We start from the raw sequence: 16,441 nt of genomic DNA on the forward strand, positions 1-16,441 counted from the left end.
AAGTGAACAAGTCTGAGCTAGGCTGCCAGGTGATGGAAAATGTGTGGCCCACATGCCTCCTAGCACTCCAACTGACAATCAGCCAATCCCCAGAAGGAGAAGTGCTTATCTCACCCACGGCTGACCACAGACAAAAGGAGCCCAGCAGAAAAGTCACCCAGCTAAGCGTGGACCAAATCACCAGCCCACAGAGTCCTAAGTAAAATAAGTGGTTGCTTTTTTAGGTCACTAAGTTTGGTGTGGTTTATTATGCAACAAAAACTAACAGACATACTTTTAAACACCAGAGTAACTCAATTCACAATTTTAACAAAAAAGATAAAATACTTAGGAATGAACGTAACAAGCTATGTGCAAAATATATGAAGAAAACTAAAACACTCCTGAAGGATCCAAAATTAGGCTTTCTTCTCCCAAAAATGGAAAAACATACCATGTTCTTGGATAGGAAAATCAACTTTATAAGAATGTCAATTCTCCCTAAGTGAATATAAATTAAAAATGATCCCAATAGAGACTTCTCTCTGGAACTAGAAAAACTGAATCTAAAGTTAAATTTGGAAAAGAACTAAAGAAGCAAATATACCTTGAAGAAGAAATAGAACTGGGGGGACATTTGCCCTAAGAGATACTAAAACCAAGGGCGCCTGGGTGGCTGAATCGGTTAAGCATCTGCCTTGGCTCAGGTCATGATCCCAGGGTCCTGGAATCTAGCCCCGCAGCTGCTCCTTGCTCAGTGGGGAGCCTGCTTCTCCCTCTCCCCCTGCCGGCCGCTCCCCCTAATTGTGCTCTTTCTCTGTGTCAAATAAATAAAATCTTAAAAAAAGAGAGAGATTAAAACCAATGACTGATCCTCAATAAATGAAAACATCATATTATCACAGGGATAGAACATCGCACCAGAATAGAAAATGTAGAAATAGACCACAAAACACGAGGATTTAGTGTATGAAAAAGGCAGCATCACAAATCAATGGGAGGTAAAGACACTTTGTCATAAATGATGAGACAACTGGGTAGCGATTTGGAAAAAGACAGAGTTAGAGCTATACTTCACACCATACACCAAGATAATTTTGAATGGACCAAAGGCTCAGTGTTTAAAAGTGAGCATACGCAAAGTAAATGTAAAAAGTGAAACCACAGCAGACATACCGCAGTGTCAATTTAGGCATTTGTAAACACATACACAAACGAGAGGTTATTAAGAAGGGCATCCCTTTGGCTAGAGAAGCCCTGCATAGACGAGTCCTCTACTTCGCAGGAACTCATTGCTCTCAACTCCACTCTCCCCAGCCTGGGGAGCAACCCACTCCGCCACTATCGGCCTTGCCCGCGGAGGCGCTCGAGGAAACGCCTCCTTGCCTTCCCGCATTCTGATAGGCTCTCGAGACCGAGGCTGCAAAGAGACCCACGGCCCTATTGGCTAGTGGGCACGGCCTGCGCGGGGCTTCATGGGAGTTGTAGGCTCCTGCGACTCCGCGTCTGACGTCGGTGATTTCGGCCCCGTGAGCACTGCGGTGGTGAAGAGGTGGGTGTGTCTGGAGACGGGGTGCGGGGAGGGGCGAGGATGCAGGTGAAAAAAACGAAGGATTTAAAATTAAAAAGAAATTAGGGTTGCGGGCCCTCAGGAAGGGGCGAACCTACTTGGAAGTGGGGCACAGAGCGTTGGGGTGGGGGAGCGCAAGTTCTACGGCCAATCAGACATTAGCAATTCTTGCCTTAGCAACCACTCCGGACAGCTAAGGCCCGGTCCCTTGCCCCCACTCCAAGGAAAGGGGAGGAGCCCGGGCTGTTTAAATGGCTTTGGGCTCGGGTGGAGAGAAGCCGGTGTCGTTTCCTTCCCCGCTCTGGTGGCTGGGAACCTGCGGCTCGGTGGGCGGGGAACAGCCGCGTCCCGGAGGCACGCCAACTCCCCGCCGATTGGCCCACAATTCCTCGGGGGCGGGGTCTGGGGCGGGCAGGTTCCCGCCCGCTGCGAGGCGAGGACCTCCGGGATTCCTAGAGAGGACTCGGAAGTGCTCTTGGCGGTGGGATTGATGGCTCGACCCCGTTGGACAGGGAAAGCTCGGACTTGCTTACTTCCGGCGAGGAAGTGTTGCGAAGTGTCGGCTTCGGTTTTCTCTCCGTTTGTGGGAAGAAACCTGTCTTCCCAAGCGTGGCTGCGAGAGCTTGGTCTCCAGGAGAGCTCCCCGGGACTGGTGCCTGGAGGAGAGAGGATGGGCTTTGTGTCCAGACGGGGGTCCTGTGTCTAACCTTGACCGGCCCGGTTTCCGTGACTATGGGGTCGGGGGCGCTTCTGAAGAATCCAGGTCCAAATCTGTACTTATAACTGTGCTTCTCTTCGGGACCAATGAAGTCTCTTCTTGGTCTGTCATGCTCTTGTGGCATGAAGGACAGGACCCGTTTTGGCCATTGTAATGTTTTTAACCCCTGCTTTGACTTAAGTTTGGCTTGTGGTAGAGAAAAGCAGAGACTGCGTCTGGACTAGTTAGTAAGTCTTGTCCTATTACTTATATGAAATGTAATGTTCTTCACCATTAAAACTGTATTCGGTTAGGCCTGATGTCAGATTTTTATTGCTCTTCTTTACATTTTTTAAGTGTTGGAAATGTTCTCTATTAGTAATTTTATGGGTGGAGTGACGGCTGTCTTGTAGTCTATATTTTAAAGTAAGTTGCACTGTTGAGTGGTCTTTATTACCGATGACCTCTTTGTCATCTCTTTGCTAATAATGATTTCCAATATATCAGTAGGTTGCACACTAATGGAAGTGCCCTTCAGAAGATCTTAAAGAGCAGAAAACAGATCTGATCTGTGTGACAGCTAACCTGGAGAGACATCCCTCTGAGTTGGAATGATAATGACAGAGTCTGGGGAAGTTATAGACTTAGACCCTCCAGCTGAGACTTCACAGGAGCAAGAAGACCTTCTAATAGTGAAGGTGGAAGAAGAAGACTGCACGTGGATGCAGGAGTACAATCCTCCAGTGTTTGAGACTTTTTACCAGCGCTTCAGGCACTTCCAGTACCATGAGGCCTCAGGCCCCAGGGAGGCCCTGAGCCAGCTCCGGGTGCTCTGCTGTGAGTGGCTGAGGCCTGAGCTGCACACCAAGGAGCAGATCCTGGAGCTGCTGGTGCTGGAGCAGTTCCTGACCATCCTCCCTGAAGAGTTCCAGACCTGGGTGAGAGAACATCACCCAGAAAGTGGAGAAGAGGCTGTGGCTGTGGTAGAAAATATACAGAGAGAACTAGAGGAACGCAGACAACAGGTGAGCGAAAGGGGACACATTGGAGCAATGAGGAAGGAGAGGAAGAGAGTTAGGTGCTGCTGAGCAGGGGTGAGATCCTTTGAGCTCTGGTGCTTCATCCATATTCTTTTGTTCTCCTGGGATTAGGTACACTGTGGAGATTTCCTGCCACTCCAGCAAAGAAGCAGTATCCAGTGTGTTAATCTGGAGAAGACAGCGATTTTATTTATTTTTAAAATTACTGTTTCTATTTTTTGAATGACATGATACAAAATTCAAAAGGTGCATAAGGTTGTTATGAAAAGTAAGTTTCCTCCCGCCCCTAATTCCCCGGCTGCCTAGTTCTCTTCAGACGCAGCCACTGTCACCTGATACCTGTATGTCCTTACAGAGATAGACTTTCTTCTCTATATATAAGCATACGTGTAGATGACATGCTTTAAGAAAACACAAATGTTTTTAAATCACTGTGCGCTTCTGCCTCTTGCTTTTTTCTCATATCTTGGTTTGTTCCATGTCCGTGCAAATAACGCTGCCTCACTCTCTGAAACTGTGTTATATTCCATTGGATATACCATAATTTAACTCCCATTGAAAGCCATTTAAGTCATTCCTTTAGGATGTTTCTGAACTTTTACTATAACAAGCTGCAATGATTGTCTTTTACATTATGTTATTAATTATAGAATAAGTGCTTAGAAGAAGTCAGATTGTTGGCTCAGGGGCCATATGCATTTGTAATTTTGACAGCTGTTGACAGCTTGCCCTCTGTAGAGCTTATACCGGTTTTTACTCCCTACTGCAGGGTATGAGAGAAATTTTTTGCTCACAGCCTGATAATGTGATGTTATCCAACTTTTTGTTAGTGCTAATCTGAAAGATGCAATATTCCATTTCTGTGCAATTTTAGTATGCATTTCTCATATTATGAGTGAGTTTGACCTCAGTATGTATTTTAAAGGTCTATGTGTGTACCCTTTGTTGTTGTTTTTTTTTTTTAAAGTAAGCTCCACACCCAGTGTGGGGCTTGAACTCAGAACCCTGAGATCAAGAGTCACATGCTCCACTGAGTGAGCCAGCCAGGCGCCCTATGTGTCTACCTTTTTTGTGAATTACCTGTTTACAGTATTTACTTATTTGAAAAAAATAAGCAGTGTGTCTGTCATCTGAGTTGCAAGTTTATTTTTCCACTTTGTTGTTTGTCTTTGCTTATGCAGATTTTTGTTTTGCAGGGTTTTTAATTTTTATGTAGTCCATTTATTTTTTAATTTATGGTTTCTGGGTTTTGTGCCATACTTAGAAAGGCCTTCTCCACTACAATATTATAAGAAAATTTTCTAATAGTCTCTTCTTAGTTTTTTATTTTTATTTATTTTTTTGGTGCATGGTGTTTGATATGGTTATAACTTTCTTTCCCCAGATGTCTATCCAGTTGCCCCAGGAACTTATAGTAGTCCCTTTTTTTCCTCTCTGATTAAAACGCCATCTTTATTACATACCAAATTTCTGCATGTATTTGGGTCTATTTATGGTCTTATTCTGTTTTATTGACCCTATTACCTGTTAATGTATCAGTATCTGAATTACTTGAACTCTGTAAAGGGTTTTGGTATTGATAGGGCTACCCCTCCCCCTTCCAAATTTTTTTCAATATTTTCTTTTTTCCTTATGAACTTTAGAATTGCTTACTTAAAGTTTTCACCACTCCAAAAATCCTGTTAGTTTTTTTTTTTTGTAGGGGGGGATCCAGTAAATCATGTATTAATTTAAAGAGGACCGATACCTTTATGTTGTTATATCTTCTTGTCTTTTCTTCTCATTTATAACCTGACCCTCTACCTTCTTGTTGCTAGGGTCACACTCTCTTAACCCTTTTTCTTTTGAGCAAAGAAACAAAAATCATGAGACCTTGGGTCACAAGAGTTTGAAGCTAGTTGGAGAATTTCCCTCATTCTTTTTTTTTTTTTTTTTTTTTTAAGATTCTATTTATTTGAACGAGAGAGCGTGAGCAGGGGGAAGAGGAGGGACAAGCCGACTCCCCGCTGAGCGGGGAACCTGACATGGGGCTCAATCCCAGGACCCTGGGATCATGACCTGAGCCAGAGTCAGACGCTTAACCGACTGAGCCACCCAGGTGCCCTTCCCTCATTCTTGAGAGCCATTGCACTTCATTGTAAGGTCGCAGTCCAATTATTCTTCATCTCTGGGTAAGGGGTACTTCAGCCTTCCAGAACATCCTCAGGCTCTTCAGCTGGTTTAATTCACTCCATGAGGCAAGGGGGCAGCAGAGGGAATTGCTGCTGACCCTCAGCCAGACCCTTGGCTATACCGAATGATTGTCCTCCAGATGGGAATGTCTGAACCTTTCTATTGCCTCCATCAGGACAGAAAGTAAAGGTTCATGGTGACATCTCGTTATTCCTTTTTTAAGCCTAATTTGGGACATTAACAAACAAACTTGTCCCTCCTTTTTTTATAGTAATAAATATTCAAAAGTACAGTTAAAAACAGAAAGGATTTTTGAAACAGAGGATTTACAGCTGCTATGTACATTTACCTCTCTCATTGTGATATGCAGCCTGTCTTTGGAAGGGACACAGAAAATAATAATTTCTTAGTGGTAGTCAAGGATTTGAGGCCCATAGAGGGGATTTTCTTAAGGGCCTTCACAGCTCACTTTGTTTGCCTTCCTTTCTGCCTGTCGTCTATATCCCCAACATTGTTCCTCAGCTTTATCTCCAGGTGGTTTTTGTCTCTGGCAGGCCTTTTCCCAGGCTTTATCCTTTACCCCTCCTCCTTGGTTTCTCTGTCCTAGTGTCAGGGGACCTCAAGGGCTGCTTTGCTTTTCGGTGCCGATGTGCCCTTTGACATACTTGGCATCATCTTAACTCTTATCTTGAGCGGGTCCACAAGGACACACAAATTTCCATGCAGAATGATCTTTGCCGCAACTGTTTTGTAGCCACCTGTTGACGTAACTCCTGTGCCACGTTCTGCCAGTGCTAAGAGGGTTAAAATTTAAAGTGCTTTGAAACATAAGGGAGGGGAAGAGGGGGATGGCAATTCTCTCTCAGTGCAGGATCTTAGTATCTGCTAGGATGCTGCTGAGCTAGTACCTTCCAGAAAAGACAGATTGTGGAGACCGGTTGTGGCAGAGTAACTGTGTGTCCCCTAGGGTTGACCGAGAGCCCAGAACAGAAAGATGGAGTACTTAGCAGGTCAGACAGGAACTAGCTCTGGTCTTGGTGTTGGTCTGTCCTACTTGAACGGGGTCCGCTAAGGAACTGAGTATGGCTTCCTGTGTCCTATATTGACCTTTGCAACCTCCCTTCTCACTTCTCTCCCCCTTCACTAAACTTGGCCTACCCTGGCTTTCTTATGGTTTTTCGACTGTACCAGATACCTGTTTCTGCCTGAGAGTCTTTGCTTATGTCGTTCTCTCTGCCCTGGACACTTCTGACTTTTTTCCTGGCGGGCTTCTTTTGCCCTTTAGGTGTTTACTTAAAGCGACACATCCTCAGAAAAGCCTGTCTTGGCCACCCTCTCTCAAGTAGTTTCATCTGTTCTGTCTCAAGGCATTGCTTTCTTCTCCTTTCTAAGGTATAACAGTTTGTAATTATGTATTTGTGCGTGGATATGTTTAATGGGAGTCCTCTTCACCTAGAAAGAAACTGTGTTTATTAAGCCACTGTGTAGTCAGTTTGCTTGGCTCATTGTAGATGCACATTAAATATTTGGCAAAAGAGTGAATGGAAGAAGAATGGAAATTTACTGGATTCTTCCATAGCCCTCCCTGCAACGTGCTGATCTGTGTGGTTGTGCTTGTTAGATCGTGGTGTGTCCTGAAGTGCTTCCTCAGAAGATGGTGCCACCTGGAGTTGTGCAGGAGTCCCTCAGCCACCAGCTCCCGTCCGTGGACCCCCAGTCTGAACAGGAGCCACAGAAGCCTCATCTCCTGGAGGAAAATGGTGAGGACGTGTGATTCGGTGGAACAGATGTGGCTAGAAGTGGGCGCCCTGGCCACGTGGGTAAGCGGTATCTGTGTGAGAGAGACTTCGGGCTGGGCAGCCACTCTGCAGTCAGCAGGATCGGGAGCTTGGGAAGGGCTGGGGACCTGGCATCCAGTCCCTGGCATTCAGAGAGAGGTCAGCTTGTAGGATGGCTAGGCTGTGCACTGTAGTTCCGTGGGAAAGCTGTCGTGACGACGACAGCTCTCAGTGCAGGGACTGTCAGAAGATCTACAGGAGTCCTTTACGAAAGTGTCGTACTTGTTTTATGACAGCTTTCCGGCTCCACCTCGTCGATTTTGTTGTCTTACCGCTTGTGCAAGAGCAGCTCTCCAGTTCCCGATTGCACTCATTTCTGGCTGCCAGTCATTCACCTTGAAATCTTATTTCAAGCAGTGCCTCGCAGTGACCTTTAGAGCGACTGTTCTCTCTCTCTCTCCTCCCCTACCCCCCTCTCAACCTTATTAACGTGTATTAGACACATGAAGGGTGAAAGTGAGCTGCTGCGTATCTTATTTATGACGCACATGTCCCCAGGTCTTTAACCCTAATCAGAAACTCTCGCTATCAGATATATCTTAGGATTCAGAAATTTTCAGATTTATTAAGGGAATATGATTTATATACCATATAGTACAGTACCAGCAGGATTTGAGGTGGGACTCCACAGTGACACACATTAGTGAAATGTATGCAGCTTTACCGTGAGTGGATTAAATAAAAACTTTAAAGAGCTTCCCATCGGTTCTGGTCAGGTTTTGCTGTCAAATTAGTTCAGTGTGTAACTTAATGAGAGGAAGGCCTTTGGTATTGAGAGCTTGGGGATTTCAGAGTGTGGAGAACCCGTGTTCCAGGTTCGGCCCCAGGCTTGCTTCTGTTCTCCCCTTAGGGGTCAGGCCTTCCATTTCACATGCCCCACGGCTCTGACCTTCTCCAGCTTTCCTTTCACAGTGGTAATAATAACAGAAGTGTTACTTAGGTAGAGTTTACTGGGTGTCGGCAAGTGTCCCAAGTGCTTTATTTGTAGGAATTCATTAAGCCCTCAGTGTACCAGAAAAAATAGTCTTTGCTATTTATTACCCGGGGCCAAGGGATCCTTTATTTTATATATATATTTACTATTTTATTTAATTTATTATTATATTATTTATTATTTAATTTTATATATATTATCATGTATATGTTATTTATGAATAATTTACAGAAGAAACAAAGGATAATAAAAAATAATTCTCAAGGAAATTTTAATAAGAACCTCTTTATATCAAGTACATTTTGATAATAGAAACATTGTAAAAAAATTAAAGAATACCATTACACAGTACTGTCCCTGTTCCCTTTAGAAAAATGAATACTGTCCTTTTCACAAAATGGGATGGTCCAGAATCTTGTTGCAAAATCTTGCCACATGAAGTCCTTCCTGTTGAATAATTCAGTGGATGAGAATGTCATATTTCCTTTTTGAAATTAGAAATAGAGTGTTTATCGTTGATTCTTATGTTTGAGAAAATTTACCTCTGATATTGTTTGTAGACTCCTTCAAAGATTTGCCCTTTGGCTTCAGTTTCATCATTATTGTGTAGAATACACTGCTCTGTCTCTTCATGTCATCTTTTTTTTTTTTTTTAAAGATTTTATTTATTTATTTGAGAGAGAGAGAATGAGAGACAGAGAGCACGAGAGGGAAGAGGGAGAAGCAGACCCCCTGCTGAGCAGGGAGCCTGATGCGGGACTCGATCCCGGGACTCCAGGATCATGACCTGAGCCGAAGGCAGTCGCTTAACCAGCTGAGCCACCCAGGCGCCCCTTCATGTCATCTTCTTACTCATCTAGTAATAGTGAAGTGTCTTTTGCTGCAAATTTTTTTCTCTTTGCTGATAGGGGTGGAAAATGAAAAATTCTGAATTCACAGCTATGCTCAATGAAAGCTAAAAGCAGGTATCAATAGTCTTATACCTTCTTGAAGATGCTGCAGAACTCTGGGCAATGAATTTAATACTTGGAGACTAGTGAAGAATGATGATTATTTCACTCTTACATCATCATCCTAAGTATTTCCTTTATTCTCCTGTTTTCTTACTATTTTAGTTTTTTCTGCTATCATTGGGAATAATTAATGAGTAATGATTGGTAAATATGTGGTAATTCCTAGGATGATGAATTAGGAAAATGTTTTATGATACAGGAAAAATAAGATCACTCAGATCTCAAAATGTACCCTACATGTGTAGAAGAGGCCAGTGGATCCATATAGAAATTACAAGACAGAATGAGTTGTATTCTATTTTTTAATAATACTAAAATAAATTTTCTTCTTCAGAAGACCTCTAAAGGGATAAAAGTCATGTGATTCCAGCCTTTAAAAATAGTTAACACTAAAAAAAAAAATAGCTAACACTGTTTATTTTTTGTTTTTAAAATTTTTATTTATTTATTTGACAGAGATATAGCGAGAGCAGGAACATAAGCAGGGGGAGTGGGAGAGGGAGAAGCAGGCTTCCCGCGGAGCAGGGAGCCCGACGCGGGGCTCGATCCAAGGACCCCGGGATCACGACCCAAGCCAAAGGCAGACACTTAATGACTCGGGGCCAGGTGCCCCGAGTTAACACTGTTTAAAAAAGAAACGCCAAGAAACGCCAAACCCCAAATTGTGTCTAATACACTTAGTTGGCATAGCAAGGGTTAATGTCCACACTGACCCAATAGAATAGGTACTACTGTTATCCTCATGTTAGAAATTAAGAAGCTGAGGCCTAGTCAGGTTAGGTAATTCATTCAAGGTCACGGAGCTGTCAGTGACTGAGCTGGGATTCTAACCCCAGCAATCCAGCTCTGCATTCATCCTTTTACCCCAGTCCGAGCTGTGCTGCTTTTGCCTTTCCTGCAGGCCCCCCCAAGTGCAGACTCCTGTCCTCTTCCCGCCACTACCAGAGTCTCATCATGCCAGGCTGCTCTTCCTTCTGTCCCTAGGTGCTGCTTCTCTTCTCTGCCCTGTTAGCTAGACCCAGCCAGTTTCTTTCTTCCAGCAAAATTACGAGGTTTGTTTTGTGTTTGTTTCAGTTTTTGATTTCTGTGCACTGGGGAAGGCTGCATTCCTCCTGCCTTTGATAGCACCGAAGGCTGGTTTTCTGTCTCTGGGACTAATTCCAGCGTGAGAAGGGTGAAGTCATTTGCTGAAAAGCTAAAGAAACAAAAGGTTTTACAGGAACATCATAAAATAAGTGGTATTGTTTGGAGTGTAATTATTATAATTATTCCAGTTGTAATTGGAATGTAGTCTATACTCAAAATCAAAATCACTGTTTAAGTACAGACTACATTCGTCCCTTTCTTTGAGTCCTGTTTTGACTCTGTAGCCACACTCCTGGTTTCAGCTGCCATCTCTGTTTCTGACTTTCGTCTCTAACCATAATCTCTTTCTTTTTGTGTCATTGCTGATTACATCCTAGTCCTTGGACAGAAGCAAGCTGCATAACAACATACATTTTTAGGACCAGGGAAACCATAGCAACATCCTAAACTGTCAGGTTAAAGATTAATACCAGGTGGATCTGTCCAGATCAGGGCATATATAGACAATGAGATCGTATGCACCACCAGTCTCGCAGAAAGAACAAGCAGAGGTGACACAGCAGGGGTCAGAAGGTCACCAACATCTAGAGATCAGACCCTGCAGGCGTTGCACATGCAATTCACTCTGCCCAGAGAGCACCCTCATCCCCCCAACCCACCCCAACCCTACTGACCAGAGTCACTTCCTGTGGAAAGGCTTTCCTGATGCTCCCACCTTCCCCCTCTCTGCCCTGGAGGTTCCCCTGTTTCCATGCTCTTGTGGGAACTTGGGTGAATTTCAAGTATATTACCCTTACCCTGTGCTGGAAGTAAGTGAGGCTCACATGTCTGCTCTCCCCACTAGACAGTGAAGTTTTTGGAAGGCAAGAATTGCTTTATCTGCCTGTTCTTATAACACACAATGTAGACTTAGTGCATTACTAATTGCCTGACTCTCCATCAACCATACTAGCTTCTAGAAGGAAGAGAATGTGGACTAAGACCTTGCTAGTCAAAGGGTGGCTCAAGGAGCAGCACCAGAATCACTTGACTTTCTTAGAGGTGCAGAATATGGGGGCCACCACAGACCTGCTGAGCCATATCTGCCCTGTACCAAGCCCTCCACGTGATCTGTGTGCGCATTAAAGTTTGAGAAGCCCTGGGCTCTTGGTAGCGCTTCAGCTTCGTGGAAGCTATGGGACTGGTTAATCTTTGAGATGACTAGATTTGATCTTGGCGGAGCAGATTGCATCCTTTACAGGGGACTGGCACAGTCTTGAGGTTACTGGCAGGGATTAGCCTGACCAAAGCAGGGAGTCTAGTTTTTCGGGGGGAAGAGTGAGTGTAGTTAGGTGGGGGAGGAGTCACAACATGAAGGGCCTTGAGAGCCGAGCAGAAAAATTTGGCCTTGCCGCAGCAAGGCGCCATCGTGGATTCTTGAGCGAAAGTAGAACATGATGGCAATCGGAACTGGGCAAAGATATTCTCACTGACACCTCTTTTTCTCCCCCCTCAGCCCTACCTGCTCTCCAAGTTCCTTCCCTTCCCCTGAAGGACAGCCAGGAGCTGACAGCCTCACTTCTCTCGGCTGGGTCCCAGGTGAGCCAGCGTCCCATGCCCGCAGTGAGGACCCACGTCTGTTCTTGGACAAGTAGCTGCCCTAATCCTGAATCTCCATTAGGAGTTCTGTCTCTCACTGCAGACCGGGCCCTCCTGGGGTTCCTACTTGAATGTCGCTTTCCCTTCTACCCAGTGCTCCCCTCTCCTCTTTGAAGCACAGACCCTCCCTCTGTTTTTTCCCTTCATGCTCCCAATTCTTCCCCTCACTCCAAATTTGAACCTAGGGAATGGAAATTTAGTGGCGATCTCGTGTTTCAGAAGTTGGTGAAAATTGAAGATGTGGCTGATGTGGCTGTATCCTTCATCCTGGAGGAATGGGGACATTTGGACCAGTCCCAGAAGTCCCTCTATAGGGATGACAGGAAGGAGAATTATGGGAGTATTACTTCCATGGGTAAGAATGATTTCATCTGTGCTTGGATTAGGACATCTTAATTTTGTTATAAAAAGTATTTCTGGCACATCAGATAAAAGCATGTATGTGACTTAATTACTGTGACTGCTTATTTTTTTTTCTGTGAAAGAGTAAATTGACATTCCTTGACATTCCTTTTTTTTTTTCTTATTCAGCTTATTCGGATCATTTCCGTCATCATCAGGGTATGATTGACGTCTTGATAATACTTGGGGGATAGTATTTGCAATCCAGCAAATGCTCTCGTTTTAGTGCTTTAAGATAAAAGAGCTCAGAACTAAAAGGCTTGGGTTTTAACAGATTCGTAGTAGTTATTGGATTCTGTTCCTTGACAAGTTGAATAATTTTTTTTTTTTCAAAGATTTTATTTATTTATTTGACAGAGAGAGACACAGCGAGAGAGGGAACACAAGCAGGGGGAGTGGGAGAGGGAGAAGCAGGCTCCCCGCAGAGCAGGGAGCCCGATGCGGGACTCGATCCCAGGACCCTGGGATCACAACCTGAGCCGAAGGCAGTCGCCTAACCGACTGAGCCACCCAGGCTCCTGAATAATTATTTTTTTTTAAAGATTTTATTTATGTATTTGACAGATAGAGACATAGCGAGAGAGGAACACAAGCAGGGGGAGTAGGAGAGGGAGAAGCAGGCTTCCCGCGGAGCAGGGAGCCCGATGTGGGGCTCAATCCCAGGACCCTGGGACCATGACCTGAGCCAAAGGCAGACGCTTAACAACTGAGCCACCCAGGCGCCCTGACAAATTGAATACTTCTTAACTGAATAATTCTCACTTGTGAAAGCATCTCAGACCTCCACTGAATAACTGTTTGAGTACATTTGACCCTTGAACAACACGGGGCCAGAGGTGCCGACCCCCCCACGCAGTCGAAAGTCTGTGTATAACTTCTGACTCCCCCAAAACTTAACTACTCATAGCCTACTGTTGACCTGAAGCCTTCCAGTAACATAGAGCCAAAAAAAAATTTTTTTTTAATTTAAAAAAAAATAAATAAATAATAAATTAAAAAATTTAGAAAAACCATAAAGCCGATTAACACATAGTTTGTATATGTGTCCTGTACTGTGTTCCTACATGAAAGTAAGCTAGAGAAAAGGAAGTGCTATTAAAATAGTAAGGAAGAAGAACTGCATTTACAGGGCTGTATGTATCGAAAGAAATCGGTGTGTCAGTGGACCTGCGCAGTTCAAACTCATGTTATTCAAGGGGCAACTGTGTTATCAGAGGATCTCCCTTTTCCCCAGTGCGTGGGTGGCTGGTTGTTCACTCCATCTCCATTCTCAGATCATGGGTGCTTATTTCATGACGTTCGCCTTGCTATCTCCATTTTACATGTCCTCATCCCTTGAATTTTGTGCCCCAAATGAGATTTTGAACCTGTTTCTAAATTATCCTGGAAACTCATACTCGATTATGTGCCTAGAGCAAATTATAAAAATCTCAGCACCGTAGCAAACATTTTGGAGCTTATGGCTTTTAGCTGCTTTTGAATGAATTTTCTTAAAAGAACCACCACATACCAAGCACTCTGGTAGACTTTAGATGAAATACATATATAATGCCAAATCTCTGTCTTTTTTTTTTTAAGTTTATTTATTTAATTAATCTCTACACCCAGCATGGGGCTCAAACCCACCACCCCGAGATTAAGAGTCACATGCTCCTCTGAGCCAGCCAACCCCATATAATGCCAAATTTCTTTTAAGCATTGTAGCAGTTTACATTGTTCTAAGAGTTTTAGTTCACTTGCAGACTTTTATTTAAAAAATAAGATGGACTCCTACTCTCTGAAATTTTCCATTTCTTTTAATACTAGTGATATATATTTGTATTTCCTTTTATTCGATTTACTTGTACGTGTTCTCTGCGGCTTTATCTGTGGGGATCTTAGTGGTGGTGGTTCATCTCAAGGGGTTACTTATGTAGCACAAATGTTATATGCAATGAAGATATTTTTTCATTCTTTTTTTAAATGAATTTCAAATACCTCACTTGTCTAATTTGAGCCTGGTAGTATTTTCTTTTTTTCAATTACTTTGCAGGCATTTAATGGGTTTCAGGCTTTCAGAACTTGGCACAGTTCTTTTTTATACTGTTTTCCAAGCAGTTTTAAATTTGTCCTTTCCAATTTTTTAAAAAATCCATCTGTTCATTACAATCTCTTTACAACTCTAGTGTACTCCTACATTAAGAACACATTTGATGATTTCTGCCCCTTCTCTGGGAAGGCCACATTAGGTATTTTCATGCCTGTGTGTTCCTAATAGCATTGAGTAGGTCAGGATTTGGGGCATCTGGGTGGCTCAGTTGGTTAAATGTCTGCCTTTGTTCCTGCCTTTGGGACATGATCCCGGGGTCCTGGGATTGAGCCCTTTGTCAGGTTCCCTGCTCGTGGGGCTTCTCCCTCTCCCTCTCCTTATCCCTATCCCTCTGCCCCTCCCCCTGCTCATGCTCTCTCTCTTAAATAAATAAAATCATTTAAAAAAAGAGAGAGAGAAGGTCAGAATTTTAAAAGTATCCATCAGATTCAGAAATGAGATTTTAAAAAAACAGATGTATCCTGGAGACAGCCATTTCAGTGGAGTGTCCGGGACGTTGGGGAACAAGAGACAGTTTCTTTGAAGATTGCAAAGGAGAGGAATTTGAGAAAGCTATTGCAGATACACTTTCAAGAACATTGTGAAGGAAATGAGAAAGGGGGCTTATCACTATAAGGATACATAGCTTAGGTGGATAGATTGGGGTTTTGTATGTTCTCTTTTTCTTTCTATTCTTTTTTATTGGGGGGCGGGCAAAGGGAGAGGGAGAGAGAGAATCTCCAGCTGACTTCCCGCTGAGCATGGCGTCCGACATGGGGCTTGATCTCACAACCCTGAGATCATGACCTGAGCCAAAATTAAGAGTCGGATGCTTAACCGACTGAGCCACCCAGGCACCTCTGTACGTTCTCCTTTTCAGTGGGAGAGTTTTAAGCATACTTAAATGCTACTGGAAAAGAACTAGTAAAGAGTGAGTTTGAAATGTTGGGGCAAGGAAGAGGAGATCATTGATGAGGGTGATCCCTCAAAAACAGGATGGCATGGGGAGGTCGGGGGTCCGGGAGGGAGGCTTGGCCTTGGTCAGAGAGACAGCTCTTCCACCATGAGGCGAAGGGAGGATGACAGAGGAAGGCTGCCAACAAGTTTTTGGTTGGTCTGTAGGATGTTCAAGGAGCTTTGCCTTTCTTTCAAATAGGAGACAGTCACCTGTTGAGAATGAGCAGGTGATGAAGTAGGTGGCAGAGAAGAGGTTCGAATACATTGGAGAACCTTGTACATGCACATAGTGAAACATATTCAAATAGTATAAAGGGGTATAAAGTGAAAACTGAGTCACCTACCCTGCTTCTCAATCTTCTGTTTACTATTACCAGTTTCTGGATTGTATCTCTAGGCATATTCTGTATACACACGTTTTTGCAAAACATGATAACATGATAACATGCCATACACTAGTGGAATTTTAAAATAACAGTGATATATCTTGGAAGCCATAGTGGAGATATTTTGACATAGCTGATGAGAAAAATGAGTGGGGAAAGGAGCCAGCTGTAGGAACATAGAATGCCAACAGGGCAGCAGTGAGGTTGAAGAGCCTGACTCTTTAAAGCACCAAATCTGCCTGATTTGTTTTTGTCTCCCCTGCCCCTCACCATTGTATTACTAACCAGCTGGGCAGAGCATTGAGCGAGAAGCATGGTCTTCTGTCAGATACACAAATAAACCAAGAGAATCAACAGAAAGCTTGTCATGTACATGGGAAAGAGGTGGGGAAAGAGGGAAAAAGCAAAACTGTAAACCCATTGGTGTGACAACCTATGTAATCGCCGTATCAGGAAAAGGGCAATTGTTAATAGAACTAAAGAGGTTCATTGGGCTAATCTTATTTATTTATTTATTTATTTTCAAATTCACCCCTGGAAAAAGAAAACCATGTGCTTTTTTGACTTGTTGGTTGGGAGAGAATTTTAGTAAGAATAAAATGTGTGGGCATAAGCAGATGTGAGTAAAAGAGAAAAAGAAATCCTGTGATGACAGAGATTA

At 43.6% G+C, this 16,441-nt stretch overlaps 1 protein-coding gene across 6 annotated transcripts in view; it reads left to right on the forward strand.

Annotated features, from left to right (window-relative positions):
- The first annotated feature begins 1,994 nt into the window (after positions 1–1,994).
- The window catches only part of ZKSCAN5 (zinc finger with KRAB and SCAN domains 5), a 22,161-nt gene continuing 7,714 nt past the window's right edge, over positions 1,995–16,441 (forward strand). Inside the window, exons 1-5 of one of the 6 annotated variants that reach the window (XM_081819352.1) lie at positions 1,995–2,494; positions 2,754–3,271; positions 7,080–7,218; positions 11,825–11,907; positions 12,187–12,322. In XM_081819352.1, the coding sequence (XP_081675478.1) occupies positions 2,858–3,271; positions 7,080–7,218; positions 11,825–11,907; positions 12,187–12,322 (772 nt within the window). In that variant the 5' untranslated portion in view covers positions 1,995–2,494; positions 2,754–2,857. Of the gene's footprint in view, positions 2,495–2,753; positions 3,272–3,427; positions 3,555–7,079; positions 7,219–11,824; positions 11,908–12,186; positions 12,323–16,441 lie in introns of those variants that run through there. The other 5 variants (XM_031019267.2, XM_031019263.2, XM_031019264.2 and 2 more) reach the window with 5 other exon arrangements.

Source organism: Leptonychotes weddellii, chromosome 5 (assembly GCF_054177405.1).
Source record: "Leptonychotes weddellii isolate Sample4059 chromosome 5, ASM5417740v2, whole genome shotgun sequence".
Lineage (NCBI taxonomy): Eukaryota > Metazoa > Chordata > Mammalia > Carnivora > Phocidae > Leptonychotes > Leptonychotes weddellii.